Source organism: Microtus ochrogaster, unplaced genomic scaffold (assembly GCF_000317375.1).
Source record: "Microtus ochrogaster isolate Prairie Vole_2 unplaced genomic scaffold, MicOch1.0 UNK52, whole genome shotgun sequence".
Lineage (NCBI taxonomy): Eukaryota > Metazoa > Chordata > Mammalia > Rodentia > Cricetidae > Microtus > Microtus ochrogaster.
Genome location: NW_004949150.1, coordinates 916,668 through 933,047, shown reverse-complemented (window position 1 = coordinate 933,047; position 16,380 = coordinate 916,668). Strand labels below are relative to the sequence as shown.

Genomic DNA, 16,380 nt, shown 5'->3' with positions numbered 1-16,380 from the left:
CTCTCTCTCTCTGGAAAAGTGAAGTTCTTGAGAGGAAACACAACTTTCCTGGACTCAGATGCGGTGTTCCTTCTAGGCAATAAGGAAGAATCTCAAAGGAGTCTGCTAGAATTGAGATTTGGCAATTTTATACTTCCTCCTCTCCAAGAAAACCCACACCAAAGTGTTTGTGTGGGGAAGGGGCCAGAACTAATGGAGAAAACATGGGAGAGAGTGGAGGTTGAACTAAAAGTAACCCAACAGGATATCCATAAGACCAACAAAAATGGCCCACAGACACAGAATTTGAACCTTGGACTCAGGCCTCGATAACCTTTCCAAGAAATTCTGACATATTTTCTGCTGTCTAATGTGTCAAACCGATTGCATGTTGGTCACTGATTCCAAGTCCCCTTTCTTCAAGCCTAGGTAAGTCCTTTAAGTTAAGCCATAAGAAGATGGCAATGATCATTTATGTGAGCTGGGCACTGCCCCCACCCGTCCCCACCCAGATTCCTAATCTTAATGGAACTGAGAGTTCAGAATGATTTTTTAATGTCTCGTTGGATTTTTAGACTGTTAATGTACCGAATCCTTCTCATTATTACTTTATTGATTGCTCATTGACCAGCCCCCTTCAAATCGTATTAACCACCCTCTGCCGGTTTAGATTAGAAGAGTTTAAAAAGCACCTTTCATTACTCCCCCCTCCCCAACTCCTGCCACAGAGTTGAGACTCGGCAGCTTAATGGGAGCTCTAATGGGGCAGCTAAGAAGAGAGGGGCCACGGTCCCTGCCGATTGCATTAATAGCTCAAAGGGGGCCAATACAGAAAATTAGCCGTAAACGAGCTCTGGAGATCTTCAAATGAAAGAGCCATTTATCACGCTGGCTACCTTCACTCCACTCGTTTGCTCTCTCTACTGGGAACAACTCATTTCCTCTTAACTAAATTACTTCAGAAATGTCAGCTAAGCCCACACAGCAAACATAACAAGAGAGGGAGTCTATAATGTATGAGGTGATGTCAACAGGGAAGAAAAATTAGATGGATTAAATTTTAGGAGTGGCCATGACACAACTGAACAGAAAGACACAAAGATAGATAAATACATCTTTTATGCCTAGGTTGTTAGGCTCAATAAACAAAGGAGCAAAGACGTGTAAATATAGACCAGTTGCTGGCCTTTTACCAATGAAGCATAATTTTCTAAAAACTGTCTAAATGCCCATTAGAAAACAAATTAAGCAACCAAGTCCCCTGCTAGTTGCTGAAATTTAGAATATTCAGTTCAGGAAACTTTCTCACCTCTCCACAGAATTAATCTCTCAGAAGCATCCCTCATGGGGATGAGACTATGCAAAGGCAGAGAGATGAGAGGCTGGGAAGGAGCTAATGAACCCATAACTTTATTTTAAGTGGTTCCTGATGAGTTAGAAAAATAAATCAAACATTTGTTCATTTTTTGCCCATGGCTTTAAAAAGATAAAAATGTGATATTAGAATCTTTTCTTCGTGTAATAAAGCAAACATTTCAAGTATCAAATAATAGAACCAACCTAATGTTCGTATTTATACTACTCACCCCAAATCACTTAGCATGAGTAGGGTGTTAACTTAGTGTTTTAAGCCGTGAATGCTTTTTAAAAAGCTTTGGGGGTAAAACATGCAGCAGTCTCAGAAAAACAGAGCATACAACTTTAGTCACCGGTCTCCTTTATCTCTGGAAACAACCTCATGTATAAATATTCATGTTTCTCGGGCAAACATATTTAAACACTGCAACCAGTGCTTCCCACATCTAAGAAAATTGTGAATCCCATTTTGCTGGAGCAAGCTAAGTTCCAAATATTTTTATTGGCCTGACTATTAATAACATTTCTGATTGGTCATCCGCTGGGCATGTCCCTCTGCCAGCAAATTGATGTTGCTAGGATACGGAACCCTGAGCTGAGCTGTTCTAGCTTTCCACCGAGAGGGAGGGGGGATTGAAATAACAATGACAAAAGGGAACAGGAAAGCTCCTCCCTCACCCATCCCAATCAGCCAGCAATTAACCGAAAGAGAAGACTCCTGGGGAACCAGAGAAAGTGAGCAGTCAGCAGGGCTGCCAGCCCGAGCTCGCTCGCACCCTGAGAGTACCAGCTGAAGGTGGCATTACCTAAAGAAGAGATGGAGAAACACTGGGCAACATTTTAAAGCCTAATTTAAAAATCATTCCAAACCCAAAAGGCATCACTCAGCTACTGTTTTCCCTGCCTACCTCACACAGCTACATATCCGTGACTTTCTAGAGGGGGGAAAATTCAGCATCCTCTTAACCTTTTGGGGATCTTTACTCCACAAGCTGCCAACAACTACTCCTCCAATTTGAGGCTGGATGGATTGCTATCTAAATTATCGTTTTCTTTAATTATTTTTGTGAGTGTTAAGTGGCTCAAGCGAATCACAACTGACTGAAGTTGGGGACTGTTGACTCCAAGCATAAGGACCATCTCCCTCTAACCTCAATAAGCAAGGACTATAGTCATTAAAGCTGTGTTTTCCAATACCAATCCGTTTGATAATTAAAGACCGCACTATGTACACACATTCGAACTCTTAAATTTGTGGGCACGCGAGTGACATTCGGGCCTTGAAGCAGCTACTCTAATCGTCAGACATTCTCTCAGTGACTGTCAGAGAAGAGCAGGGGAAAAAAAAATTAAGCAGCTGCAATACGCCTGAAATGAGTTATTGTAATTACATTTAATTAGTTTAATTAGTTAATTATTTTGCTTACAGCTGTACAAGAGACTGCAAACATTTGTTAATATCACATGCCCTCTAACAGTATGGGGTGATGCCACAGCCACAGTCAATCATGAGTGCGTATGCAGGAAGATCTAGATGCAAGCATAGTCTGTCTCAGCCTCTCAGGGGGAGCATATTTAGCAAAGCATTTGGCACAATTAAAAATAATAATAACAAAAAGAAACAACTCATAAGACATAGAGAACTGGTACCAGAAATACCACCACCAAAAAAAAAAAAAATTCAAACCAAAAACAACAAGGGGGAAAAGCCACCCCCATGACACAGGCTAATTTAACATAGCTAAATCCAGTTATCAACCAAGTAACAATAGAACATTTTTGAAACCAGTGCTTCCCAGCTGTTTCTAACATCATAATGGCTCAGACATATAAGATGCATTTAAATGGCTACCTGATGTATTATGAAAAGAAATGGCAATTGTCAATATAGCCCTATTTCTCCAATCCTGGTTTTTAACTGAGTTTCCATTCTGCTTGGTCCCATTTCCTTTTTTTCCCAGCATACCCTTTTACCTAGTCTGATAGTCATTAAACTGATTACAACAGACATTGTTTTGTGATATAAAATGATGAATACCCCCAAAGTGAAAGCTCAGCATAAAGACATTGAAATCGTTGCTTACTTTTGGAAGGAACAATCCATACCTTTTTTAATGACTGACTGGTCCAATAGGTTCATGCCGCTATTATTGGCATCTTCAACTGACTGTGAAGATAAAAACATCACCATTCAAATTGACTGTATATTAAAGAATTGCATACATAAATCATGTCATTCTAAACGGGAGTTTCTATTATTTCCATTTATATTAATTCACAAAGGAGGTTTTATTATTATCCTTATTATCCCCAAATCGACATAGAAATGAAATTCACTGGAATGGCAAATTCTCCCAGTAGAAAAAAAAAAGGAAAGCAGAACATACGAGGGACAGCTGGGATGCAGTATTGGTTTTGTTATTATCTGAAACACAGATATCACACAGGCACATAAACTTTTAGATTACTTGCCCATATGAATTGTGAAAAGTTGGCAACACCTGAAAGATTTTTCACCAATATAAGTTAAGAGCAATTTCAGTATTTCCTTCTATCCCAGTGTATTTAACCCCAGAGCCATTTTTACAAATACATAACAGTTTACATTATGGGATTTTAATTAAAGTCTGAGCAATTTGGAATGGCATGCAAACAGCAATACAAAACCCTCCAGGACCTCACACCCACTGCAGTCCACACACACACACACACACACACACACACACACACACACACGTTTCTGTGTTTCTGTGAGCTCTGAGTTTCTTGGTGCAAGATGATAGTCTCTGCATAGTCCATACACACCCTTTCAGCATGCTGGTGAAACTGCCCAGCCAGGTGCACAGCTGTTAGGGAGGCAGTAACTATAGATACAGGCACACAGATACATATGCAGTCAAAAGAACTGGATCCTTCTAGTCAACACCTTGGTAATCACAAGCAATATCAATCTTCAGTTTCATCCCAGAGAGGGGAAGTTTCAGCTCAGAATTGGCAGCACTTCTGAGAGAATAGTTGTTGGAGTGAGTTCCTAGCTGTCAGGATGCCTGGGAACCAGCCTTCTAGCTGTGCCTTGCAGGGTGTCAAAAAGCAAAGATTCCACCCTCCCCACTCCCAAAGACAATACCCACTGTCTTTCCGAATCCCAGGACTGCTTCACTTGGTCCTTTGGAACTTATGTCTGGACCAGTTTGTCACCCACTCTGTAAAGAAGTGTAAAAAGAAGATCTTGGGAATGAGGTGTTTCCCCAGCACTTCCTACCCATTCAGGATGCTTCCTTGAACAGGGTATGTGTCCATCACAAGAAAAAAAAAAAAAAGCCTGCCACAACTGAGCAAGTGTGGCCTGAGAAGAGATCCATCGGGTAGGGGGAGGGTATGCTCATTTCTTTCTTTTCATTTTTACTAGACACCTTGCTGCTCTTAGAAAGCTAAGGGTGGGGTGTTTCTTCTTTCGAACTGTTTCCTACATTGTAGACCTCCATAAACACCTTAATAGTGAAGAGTCGCCTTAAAAATATTTTCTGAAACTTGTTCTTAAGTTTCCAGGGGACCTTGTCACACTCAGAGGCACGGTCACACTCACATTGCCCTTTTCTAAACTTGTGAGTCTGTTGCCAATGGCTCCGGGTCCATCCAGGCAGGACGGAAGTATTTGCCTGCGTTTGTGGGAGCAAAACCCATCACATAAGGTCCTGGACCCATAAGCCCCCACACCTCTTGCTCATGTTGGTGCGCAAATATGTATCTCCGCCTCATCAGCGACGTGGGGTAGTTGTGGTAGTTAATGAGAAGGCTCTTGTCTGATTTTCTATCTAATTACGGCCGCCTGCTGGGTTTTTGTACAGGATATTCACGCAGCATGCTGGCGCTTAATCGTCACAGGGAGGATCGTAAAGATTTAATTAGGACTGCATGCGGAAGCGCAGAAAAACAACTCAGACTCATAATTACTAGACTTCTTTAGTTAAAAGTGATACCAGGGATTGCTTTAAGACACAAGGGTGTGTTTGAGCATACTGTAGTGTGTGTGTGTGTGAGTGTGTGTGTGTGTGTGAGTGTGTGTGTAGGGTTCACTTAAAAGCTTTATATGTTGATACTCATGGGTGGTAGAGGTGATGGGAGGTTAGAAAGCCAAGCTGTGAAGAAGTAGACGCCCACACGGCAACTAAACAAATCCACAACTAGATGTCCCTTCCTTCTCTTTTTCTGTAGTCATTTCCCCCTGAGTTTTTAACACTGCCCCCCCTTCCCAATGGGTGAAATGTAGCGTACCCGGAACCCAGACAGCGATCTGCTAGTTTAATAGCCCCTGTGAGTAAATTGAAATAGAAATTGACAGGGTTTTATAGTTTCATTTAAAAAAATATTAGAAGCATTTGGTTAATTAGCTCCCCCCTCTTTTCTTTCACAGGGCGGCGGCCTTGTGAGTGTGCCCTTAGGTCACATAAAATGCCCCCAAAGCTGGACCTGTGCACAGGGCCCATGGAGCGCCCTCAGGCTCTGTCTGGTCCCTGGATTCCAGTGTCCTCAATGCACATATTCCAGACCCTTGAGCAGAACAAGTGACTTGGAGGGCCAGGCAAAACTACTCTGCTCTCACTTCTGGGGGGGAGGGGGTTCAGAAGGGTCCAGTTACCCCTTGGATCTGTTGCTTGGTGTCTGAAGACCTGGCAGCTTCCATAACTTTTAGCCTCTGTACTCTAGACCCCGAGCTTGGTAGTAAACCCTTTTCCGGGGGAGGGGAAGCTGATCTACTGCCTTTCTGCATCTAAAGCACAAACCTCATTTCTTCCCTTTACCCTAGACTCAGGAGGCCTGCCACCGGGACCACACTGGACCAGGGCTGCTGAGGGACCAACCTCACATAATTAGTTCACTACTGAGACTCACATAGGTTGTATTCCCCCATCCTTTTCACACTTAGGGTTGTAAAGGTCCCACAAGCCTCTCCACAATGCCAGGTTATCAGCTGGAGGAAGGACAGGGGAGCCAGGCGCACTTTCTATCCCCACAGTCTCTGAGCAAACTGCATCAACTCAGGATGGAGCTGGGCTCACTTAAGCACTTTAAATCTATCCAGTTGCTTTGATTATGTTATTCCCCCAAAAGCACTTCCCTGACCTTGTTTGTCCCCTCCCTTTGCATTTTGCTAGACACTCAAAACCCTTTAAAGTTCTGACTTAAAGAAAGCATTCTAAAACCAAAGAACCCCCCCCATTTTGGAGAGATATTTCAGGGTCCAGTTGCCTGAGTCCCTTGGCCTGCAGGGTAGTGGTAGTAGGTGATGTTCTCATCCACAGTTACAGTAATGGGGGATGTATAGTGTAGTGGGTGATGTTAGCATCCCCAGGGGAATAGGGGTGTGAGGTTGATCTACCTTCATTATCCAGCACTTTGAACCATACTCAAAAAGGTTAATTTAAAAACTCCCCCATGCCTATTACGCCAAAGCATTAAAAAAAACAATTCAATATTTCTTTTCTTATATGGTATTCTAAAATGAGCAATACTTCCAGACAGGCACAGCTCAGTAAAACCAACAAAACCATCAGTTGTGGTACTGCGGGTAAATCCAGCCACAGACCAGGTGGTTTCTTCCTTTTTAATAACAAGGTTTCTCTGAAACAATGAGCCATCATAGACCACACAGAGATGCTGTTTGATTCTGTCTCCACATTTTGACTATACATACGTGTATATGTATGTATGTATGTATGTATGTATACATACATACATACATACATACATACATACATACATACATATTCACAGCAAAGTAAAGAGGAAGGGCTTGGCTACCTTCTCTTTCCCATTTCACTTTCTTCTTTGCCTCAGAAATAAGTCTACAGTGATGCATAACAAATTCAACTATGCCAATAAGATCCAAACATCAATTAAATGCCTTACGACAATATTTATCTTTTCTGGAGACTCTTTAAATTGGGGGAGAGTGTGTGTGAAGACGAACTGTTCAGAATCACCCTGACAGTATTTAGGAATCTTTTCTTTGATGTTTCTTTGTTTAGTTTAACCAAGGGTTCTCATCCAAGTCGGCCTCCATTGTGTAGGCTGCAGATGGGATACTCCGTGGCTGGGGGTTTGTTCTGAACCTTTTGTTTTAAGAAATAAACACATGCTGCCTCTTCAGAGGGGACAGTAGCATTGGGGAGGGGTGACAAGTGTCAGGAGAGGGCTGAAGGAGAAGGTGGGAAACACTGCTTTCCAGTTAACCAAGTGGCCTTCAGATGATAGTTCCAAAAAATGCTAACAGTCCTAAAGGACTCCCAGAACCCAGTTGCAACTTTCTGAGCTTGTCCCAGCAAAGATCCCATCGCTGGCTCTAGAATTCGTCTGGAGAGAAGGGCTTTGAAGCTTTTGGAAATTCAAAGCAAAGGGGTCTTAAACAAACACAGCTAACGACCCTCTTCCAAAGCAACATCGTCCCTAGCAGGTTTTGCAAAAAGGAAGAACACCTGGAGCCTTCAGGGGCCCTTGAGCCTTCTTGCTTAGACCTCTGTTCTCTAGACAGCCAGCACTTTAGCCTACGAAGCCACCGGGACAGGCTCACTCTGGGGTAAACCTAGTGCCAACTTCTTCACAAAGCAACAGAGAATGCACACGTCTAGTAGCTGAGTCAAGATGAAAACATTAGCCTTGAAAGCAATGACTGTAAAGTATCACGAACGTATTTCCTCCTTCAAGATTTAATTTCCAGCCGTCCTGTCATTCACAAACAGATCTCTAGAAACTGCCACCTCGTAGTCACACACTCAAACACACACTTTTGTCCTGTCCGGTCCATCCGGTTCTAAAGATGACAACCCCCACCCCCACCTCCAGAAGACCAGGCCGCCCTCCCCCGTCCTGCATTCTTCTTTTATTATGTTTTATGTTTGTTTTCTGTTTGTTTGGAATTACCTGCACATCTTCCATGCCGGGATGCCCAAGACCGTGCAACGAGAGGCTGTCGCCCATGCCGGCGTCCAGGCCGTGGTGTGCCGAATGTAGCAACACGTCTGGCCGCCGGACAGAGTGGTAGTCCCTTCGGGGGTCAAGGCCCGAGAGCTGGGGCAAGGCTGCCCGGGGCTGGGGCAGTAGAGAGCCGGCTTCTGAACCCACTTCTTGTCTCTGTCGCTGCCCCCAGGGATGCTGCTGGGGCTGATGGAGAGGGTTCAGGGAGTAGGGGTCGTTGACGTGGGAGTAGGGGTCTTGACTCTGGTGGTAAGGTAGTGGCTGGTAGGGGGGTGGGAAGTAGGGTGGCTGGAAGTCCGATGATGGCGTGTGGGACAGCGGCGGGGCGCTCGAGTAGGGGCCTTGGGACACAGAGCCCAGCTGAGACAGTCTCGAGCTATGGCTTGGGACGCCATCGTGCCGGTCCTGGGAGTAGAGAAGACAGAAGGTGGAGAAGGAGGAGAAGAAGGAGGGAGGAGGGAGGGGGAGAGAGAGAGAGAGAGAGAGAGAGAGAGAGAGAGAGAGAGAGAGAGAGAGAGAGAGAGAGAGAGAGAGAGAGAGAGAGAGAGTTCGGTTTCTGTACAACTTTCCCCGGATAAGGGAAGGGAAGCAAGAGGCTAAACCTTAGACCCAAGCTGACTCAGGGCCACATGGTAAAATGTCAACAGTCCCACCCGGGAAGCTTCAGGGGACTTAACTACAACAGAAATCCGGAAGCTCACCCACTATCAGGCCTACGAGCCATCTTTGGAGAGAGCAAAGCAGGCAAAAAGGGAGCGGAGAAAGAATGGTGTGGACAGAGATAGCTCAAAGCCTTGAGTTAAGAATGTAGGACCCAAGGGTGATGTTTGCTCTCCTAAGTGTTTCCTGCTCCCACCTCTTCAAGAAATCCAAAGTCCACCAAGCAAACCTTTCTAATAACTGTGGTACTGCTCTGGTTGAAAAAAACAAAAAACAAACAAACAAAAAAAAAAAACCAAACCACTTCTGCCTTCACAGGCAGGTAGCTGGCAGGCCCCGGGGCTCACACAAGCAGGAGATTCCCAGAGCGGGGAGGCATCTGCCTGATCAGAGCTTCCAGCCACCCCTCCCTCCCCAAGAGGAATTAAATAACTTAGAGTTTGATTGAAACGGATCTCCTCTGCAATCACACCCTAAGCCCACGTTAAATTGAGTTGTGGTTTGCAGGAGTTATTTCTGAGCTTGCTCGCCATATCGCACGCTATTATACTCAGGGTGTTAAAATAAGGAACTGAAGTTGGGAGGTGAAGAGATAACCCCCACATCTTTTTTTCCCCTCCTCTCCGGAGTGGAAGCCAAGTGCGAGGGGGAGGAAGTGCAGGACACTTTAAGTTTCTCCCCATCCCTTGTGGTGAAAAGTCCCCCTGGTCCTTTCTGTAGAAGCAGCCACCTAAATTTCCAAACTGCCTTGACAAATAAAAAGTTTTCCGGCTCAGCCTCACCCCCTCCCAGCTGACTCTCAGACAAGGAAGACACAATGCAGAGGGAAGCAGCTGCAGCCTCGTCCAATTATGGTGCTAAATTACCAAGCCAAAGGCACTCAGAGGAAGACAGAGAGACGGAGGGAGACAAACACACAGATGCAGAGACGGAGAGACAGTGAGAGGGAAAGGAGAAGGCATGCACTTCTGGTACAACGGGAATCCGAACTCACCATGGATGAATAGGTGTGGACTAACATCTGGAAAAAAAAGCCTGGTTACTGCTCAAAATCAAACAATGAAATTTCAAAAATCAAAAAGTCCAGCAGAGAAGCAAGCTGGACACAGGAGCTGAGCTTGAGGTGTTTCCAGGACAAGCCATCAAAAAAAAAAAAAAATCCCCCTCCAAGAAGATTGGAGGTGCCTGTCACAGACAGGCAGAGCTGTTCATCTGTCTCTCACCGTCTTTTTTGGCCTCTTTTCTTCGGCGGGTTCTTTGGGGCTCCAGAAACAGTCCTCTTCCACCCGAAGCTGGGCTCAGACTGCTCGGGCGCCCCTTCCTCCCTCCGCTTGCCTACACCGCCTCATAATAATTGATATTCATGACTATTAATATTACACGAGTACTTTAAAGGGAGAATGGAGGACAAATGGAGCGTGAAGCAGCAGCGAGCTCAGAGCTCCTCCACTATTGTAAATGACGTTCATTCAGTGGAGAATTACTAGATGTAATCAGACGAGGGGGCTGGCGGAGGCAGACTGGGGGAAAAGTTTAGCAGGAAAGAGGCAGAACTTCAATTAACTGAGCTGGGACGCTCGCTCTCGTCAGACAACCTCTGCTCTTTGGATTCGGCAGTGTGGGGGAGCAGGGCTGGGGGGCTCCCAGAGAATGTAGGTGTTCTGGTATACAGAGGGAGACTTTCCCAACAGGGAGGAGGTGGCCCTAAATAAAGTGCTTGGTGTGCAGATGAGAACGCAAACTAGAAAGGCTTTGCCTGGTCATCTGGAGGGAAAAGAAAAGTAAATAGCTGGGCCTGTTTGTTTACTGGGAGCTACACACAGACTTTTTCTGAATGCAGATTTAGCTTTTTTCCCCCCTAAGACCTAGGAGAGATGGGGGAGGTGTTCAACACAGTGCTGTTGCCTTTCCCTTTTTCGGTGCTTACAGCCTGCATTTTTTTTTTTTAAAATCGAGATTTAAAATATATGCAATCGGTCTCTTCAAGCACACTAAACGTATCCTTTCTAGGTAAAGCCAGGGGCAACAGAAAATCTTTTGGGATGTTTCAGGAACCCGTTCAACTGGCCTGACTGCCGTTTAGGTTAAATTTCAACCGTAGCCCAGACTGAAATAGGCTCCTTCTACCAGGCTGTGTGCCCTTCTCCCGGCTTTTCAGCTGAAAATTTAGGCAGCCTAGAGTAACGCACTCTCTCCTCCCTCCGGTCAGTCTTCTCTCCTCTCCTTCCTCTCCTAGCCCGTTTTCGTCTTTTCCTCACCCCCCCTCCTTTTCTCTCCCTCACCCCCTCTCCTCTCTTCCCTCCCTCCCCCTTCTCTTCTTCCTTCCCACTTCCACTCAACCCCACTCCATGCCCTCTCCCCCTCCTTTTTCATTTAGTCGTTTATTTTCCATAAGCAAGGAACCAGCGTCCCTCTGATTCCTTTAATTCCTCTGCCTATACCCAGAGCTACTTCAACTGCAGCCCCAGCTCCGAAAGCGGCACGTTTTCCGTGGGTGATGTGTTTTTTAGAATAGTTTAGCGACCTGGACTAGCATCATCCCGCCTGTTAGGAAAGAAAGGCAGGCCAGAGCAAGGCAAACCTTGCCAGGTCAGGAAGACACGGCCCCTCAGTACAGTCAGTACACAACTACAAAGGGGAGAGGACAGAAAGAATATCTCTCTCTCTCTCTCTCTCTCTCTCTCTCTCTCTCTCTCTCTCTCTCTCTCTCTCTCTTCTCATTCACAGAGGAATCCTTTCCTTCTTTTTTCCCCTCTCTGTTTTTCTCTTTCTCTCTCACTTTCTCATTGACCTTCAAACGAGGTTTTCGAAATGTTGGGACTGGGACACACTGGACCACTGACTGGAGGCGCTTTTCCCGGCTCCCTAAGGAGTCGCGGTCACTCGGGCGGACCCGGCCAACAGGGTGGGGAAGAAGCTGGCGACTGCTTCAGACTCCCCTTAGTTGGGCAAGGCCAACGGTTGCCGAGCTGTTGCTCCTAGTTCTCACAGGGCTCCCGGCTCCGGGCCCCGGTTTCTTTCCTGACGGTTCGTGAGCCTGAGTTGCCCACCTCCGTCGTCCGGTAATCCAGCCCAGTGCTGCCGGTGCCGGGGGGGACCGGGTTTCATGGCCTCTGCCTTCTGCTCTCCAACTTTTCCTGGTGGTCCCCCGCTTCTGCCTCCCCTCTTCGCTAACTCCCTTTCGCTTTCTTTTCTTTTTTGGATCTCGAAAGCTTTTCTCCAAGCTCCAGAACCGTTCTTCCCTCCCTCGACGTCCACTTTGAGTCTTGCTTCCCTTTCCTCTTTTTCTTGAGCTCAGCTGAGGAGTCCCCAGCTCCGGGACTGTGGCATTTCCTCCTGCATCCATCCCCGGCCCCTGCCTCCTCGCCTCGCCAGCGAGCTGCAAGGGCTCCGGGCGCGCGACAACCTCGCTCGACGCGGACTCCAGAAGCGAACGGTGGAGTCCGGGGAGGAGGAGGTCGAAGCCCCGGAGAGACGCGCTCTCCCGGGTACTGGTAGCCGGGTACACGAAGTGCGTGCAGACTTCGTTAAAAAATGCCCACACGCTGGCGGCTGCCATCTCTGCTTGGACCCACTGACCCGCAAAGAAGCAAAACACAAGAAAACAAAAATAGCAAACGGTGCCCTCTCCCCGTACTGTACTCTATCTTTTCGTACACCCGTTCTTTCCCCTCTTGCCCTAGGTGTTTACTCTGTACCAAGATCCGTTAGTTACCGATTTTAGAAAATTTATTTAAAAAAAAATCCAAAGCCCGAGTTAAAGTGAAGCTTAAAAACCCGCTTCTCTCCCGAACTCAAAACGAGGGGAAAATGTTTTTCTCTGTCTACTTAAATTCTGTGGCTCCACGTTCCCCACCAGAGCCTACAAGGGGGAGGAGAGAACCAGAGAGAAAGAAAAAGAAGAAAAGAAAAATAGCTCTTAAATTAAAGTTGCCAGATTCCAACCTTAAAAGTCCCCTCCGTCAGGAGAGCGAAGTCTACTAGAGGCAGCCTTAGAAAACTTAAAGAAACCTCAGAAACCCGGCCGGAAATCTGCTAGGAAATAGCTTAAAAATATGTCAACTGGGGTGTCAAGAAGCTCCAGTTTTCTACGTAAGGAAGCTCTAAAATGCATCTGGGGGTGTCCGCTCACCTCATAGATGTCTTCGTACTTGACATTCTCCACGAGTTTCCAGAGCATGATGGCAGCCTGGTCTCTAGGAGGTGAGTGCATTCATGTGAGGAGCAGATGTCTGGCTTCTCAGGACGCCGCTGTCTGTAATGATCCATCTATAATTGGAAATGGGGGATACACACCAAATCCGACGCTCCTCTCCCATCGCAACTTATATCTGTTGTCTCAAACAATAGGCTGGAGAAGTAAGCCTCAGCAGACAGAAAAACATTATTGCACACAGGACTTAGATACAACGCGCGCGCACACACACATACACACACATATACACACACATACACACATACATATTATAAAAATCATAAACACGAATTTACACGCAGATACCCACATTTAGTTACATAAACACCTCTGGGTTGCAGAATTCATAGACTAAAAGGGTATTTAAAGGGAAGATAGCTTTCAAAGCAAGTAATATAAGTAGATACATTTAAAAAAAATCTCTATTTTGAAAATGGTGAATCATCGAAGCAACCAACTAAAGTCTTATAACAATTGATAATGAGAAAGTAGGGACACCAGCCCCCTCGTTTTCTACATAGTTTTTTTTAAAGGGGACCATTATTGAGATTTTAAAACACAAATATCCTATTCCTGTGTGCTCAGTAGAGTATTAGAAAAAAAACTAGATTCTTTGATTTTAAGAGCTATTTTTCCCATATGATAGCTGTGCAAATTTTATAACCTACAGTATCATTGTAGAGCAATAACAACAACAAAAACTATTTGCCACAATGATTTCTGATATTTTTGTTCATTTTGCCTAACACATTTGGCAACTTGACTATCTTGTGGACCCTGCAGTCTATATGGCTTGTAGCTCTGGAACGGTTGTGTGTTTTCACTGGATCCTATGTGTCTTTCTGTTTGTCTCAGGTTTGCATTTTATCAAGTTTTTCTTTTCTTTTCTTTTTTCTCACATGTTGGAAACAACAAAGCCCACAATGCTAATTCTGAGACTTTCAATAGAGGTGTAGGACATTTTATGTTTGTTTCTGTTGTCTGTAATTTGTGATTTTAACTTGATAGATTAAAAAACTGGAGAAGCAGAATCTTCGAGAAGGTTTAAGCTTTATTCTCTTTAAGGAGATAGTGGGGAATGTTCAAGTGTTAATTTGATTTTGTCAGGTTGGTTTGGGGGTAGATGTTCTTTTGGATATGTGATTTGTGCGGCTTAGTTTATTTCTTAAGCGTAAATAATAACAAGATCAAAATTAAGCTAGCCTCAAAGGAATGCCTTGTATGACTCGGAGTTTTTTGTTTGTTTGTTTTCACTACAAATTCTATATTCACTAGCTCTCTCCCTCAACCCCACCTTCCCAACCCCTCTGTTGTTTTCCTTCTCTCTTTCTGGGTGCGGAAGGTTCCCTGGAGCCAGAAGGGAGAGGCATTGAAGAAGATCTTGGCCCCTAGGGCAGAAAATAGATGACAGAAGGGAATGAGGAGGGTTGCGGTAATTTGGGATGGAAGTTATTAAACCTGATGAGAGTGAATCTGTAAAGGGCGTTCGGTTGTCTTTAAACCCAGGTATCCTACGCACTTTAGGGCTCCAGGCAGGGTCCGAGGCTCCGCAAACAGAGGGCTTCAAGCTGCCCAGGAAGACAGCGATTTTCTGATAGACAAATTGAGGACTCCTACCTCGCACACGGAACAGTTCTGCAAATCTATTATCGTCGTTACTGTTGTTGTCATCATTATTAATTTGCTGTAAGGTTAATGAAGGAAACGCAGGGTGCTTCAGATAGAACTTGAGAAACACGTCCTTTTCCTATTCCCTGTTGGATTTTTTCCCCCCGCCTTCTTCCTTTCCTCCTTCTTCCCACACTTCCGTCCCTTCTCCTTTCCTCTCCCCCTTTTTCCTTCTTTCTCTTTCACTTCTCCCTTTTATTATTTCCTTCCTTCCTCTTCTCCTTAAAAAAAAAAAAAGCATCTTAAACCATTAAACCAGGCTAGTCTTCCAGCTTCAGCAGACACAGCCACCTTTCACCGCCAGAGTTGGTTTGGAGAGAGGAAGTAGTTCTTCTTGATGTCATTGTGTGGCTCCCACACCCCTCTAGAACTGAAATCAGTCTTTGGTTGAGACTTTGAAAAATGGGTATTATAGATTTGGAAATAAAGATTCTCAAGACACAAACTTATTAACAATAATGCTCAGATCCCTTTCAAATCATCAAAAACTCTTCATTACAGACATCCCCCACCCAAACCAAAAAATATTTGGAAAAACGGCCTTTTTCTTCTAAATATGTTGACGCTTTAAATCACTTTCTGACATATCTTTGATTAATTTTAAATAAAATCGAAGGTTTAATAAAATAGAAACCAAACTAAAGGTATAATTTTACATATGAAACTATTTAAATAGATAATAAAGTGTGCTAGTTTGATTATTTTGTAGTCTCATTTAGGTAGAATCGCAAATCTTCATTTGTGTTTTATTTTATGCTAATATTAGATATTTGTAAAAGTAGGAATGTACTTAGTATTTGTTAAAAATTATCAAAGTTCTTTACAGAACATTCTAAATAAGTCTGATTTTATTAAGAATAAAACAAACTTAAAATGTTTACACACATACGTGATAACTACACAAAGAAATATATAATGCTAGTAGAAACCCTTGTTAATTTGCAATGTGGCATTTTGTAAAAGAAAAAAAATTCCCAGCAATTTCACGGGAAACCTTTCTCTGGGAGCATTCTCTTTTATTGAACGGGCAACAGCGCCCTCTGTAGGAATTTTGAAGACTCAAACGCCGAATAGCAGCTTCATTTCTTTTTTCTTTTCTTTTCTTTCCATTTCTTTCTTTCTTTTTTTAAAAAAGTAATTTCCCTCTTTCTTGGTTCTTGAAAACGTGTTAGCACTAAGAGCATTTTGAAAACCCAATTCTTAGCAATCCGATAGCTTTAGAAATACTCTAAAAAGTTTGAGCACTTCAAAAATGTACAAATTAAAAACTGAACATCTGAGAAATTTTCCATTAATGGAGACCTTTCTCTTGTCTGCATTTTATTAATTTCGCGTCATCTCTATTCATACCTCTCAGAGAAAGATTCTCTCACGAATTCAGCCAAACGCTGATGCTAAGGCGGGGCAGGGTTTTGAATTTCTAAGGGACATTGGGTAAAAATAGGCATTTTCAACATTTTATTTCTTTTTCTGGACATACGCTCTCAGCTGGGTAGGAGCGCTCTGCAGACAACCTGCGAAGACACCTACACCTTCTCACTTACGCA

At 44.3% G+C, this 16,380-nt stretch overlaps 1 protein-coding gene across 4 annotated transcripts in view; it reads right to left on the bottom strand.

The window, feature by feature from the left end:
* Tfap2b (transcription factor AP-2 beta) overlaps positions 1-13,183 on the bottom strand; it is a 26,922-nt gene extending 13,739 nt beyond the window's left edge. For 2 of the 4 annotated variants that reach the window (XM_005369563.2, XM_005369562.3), the window contains exons 1-3: positions 13,103-13,183; positions 8,257-8,715; positions 3,442-3,502 (exon numbers count right to left, since the gene is read on the bottom strand). In XM_005369563.2, the coding sequence (XP_005369620.1) occupies positions 3,442-3,502; positions 8,257-8,715; positions 13,103-13,183 (601 nt within the window). Of the gene's footprint in view, positions 1-2,579; positions 2,615-3,441; positions 3,503-8,256; positions 8,716-9,964; positions 9,992-13,102 lie in introns of those variants that run through there. The other 2 variants (XM_005369564.3, XM_013354614.2) reach the window with 2 other exon arrangements.
* Positions 13,184-16,380: the final 3,197 nt, after the last annotated feature.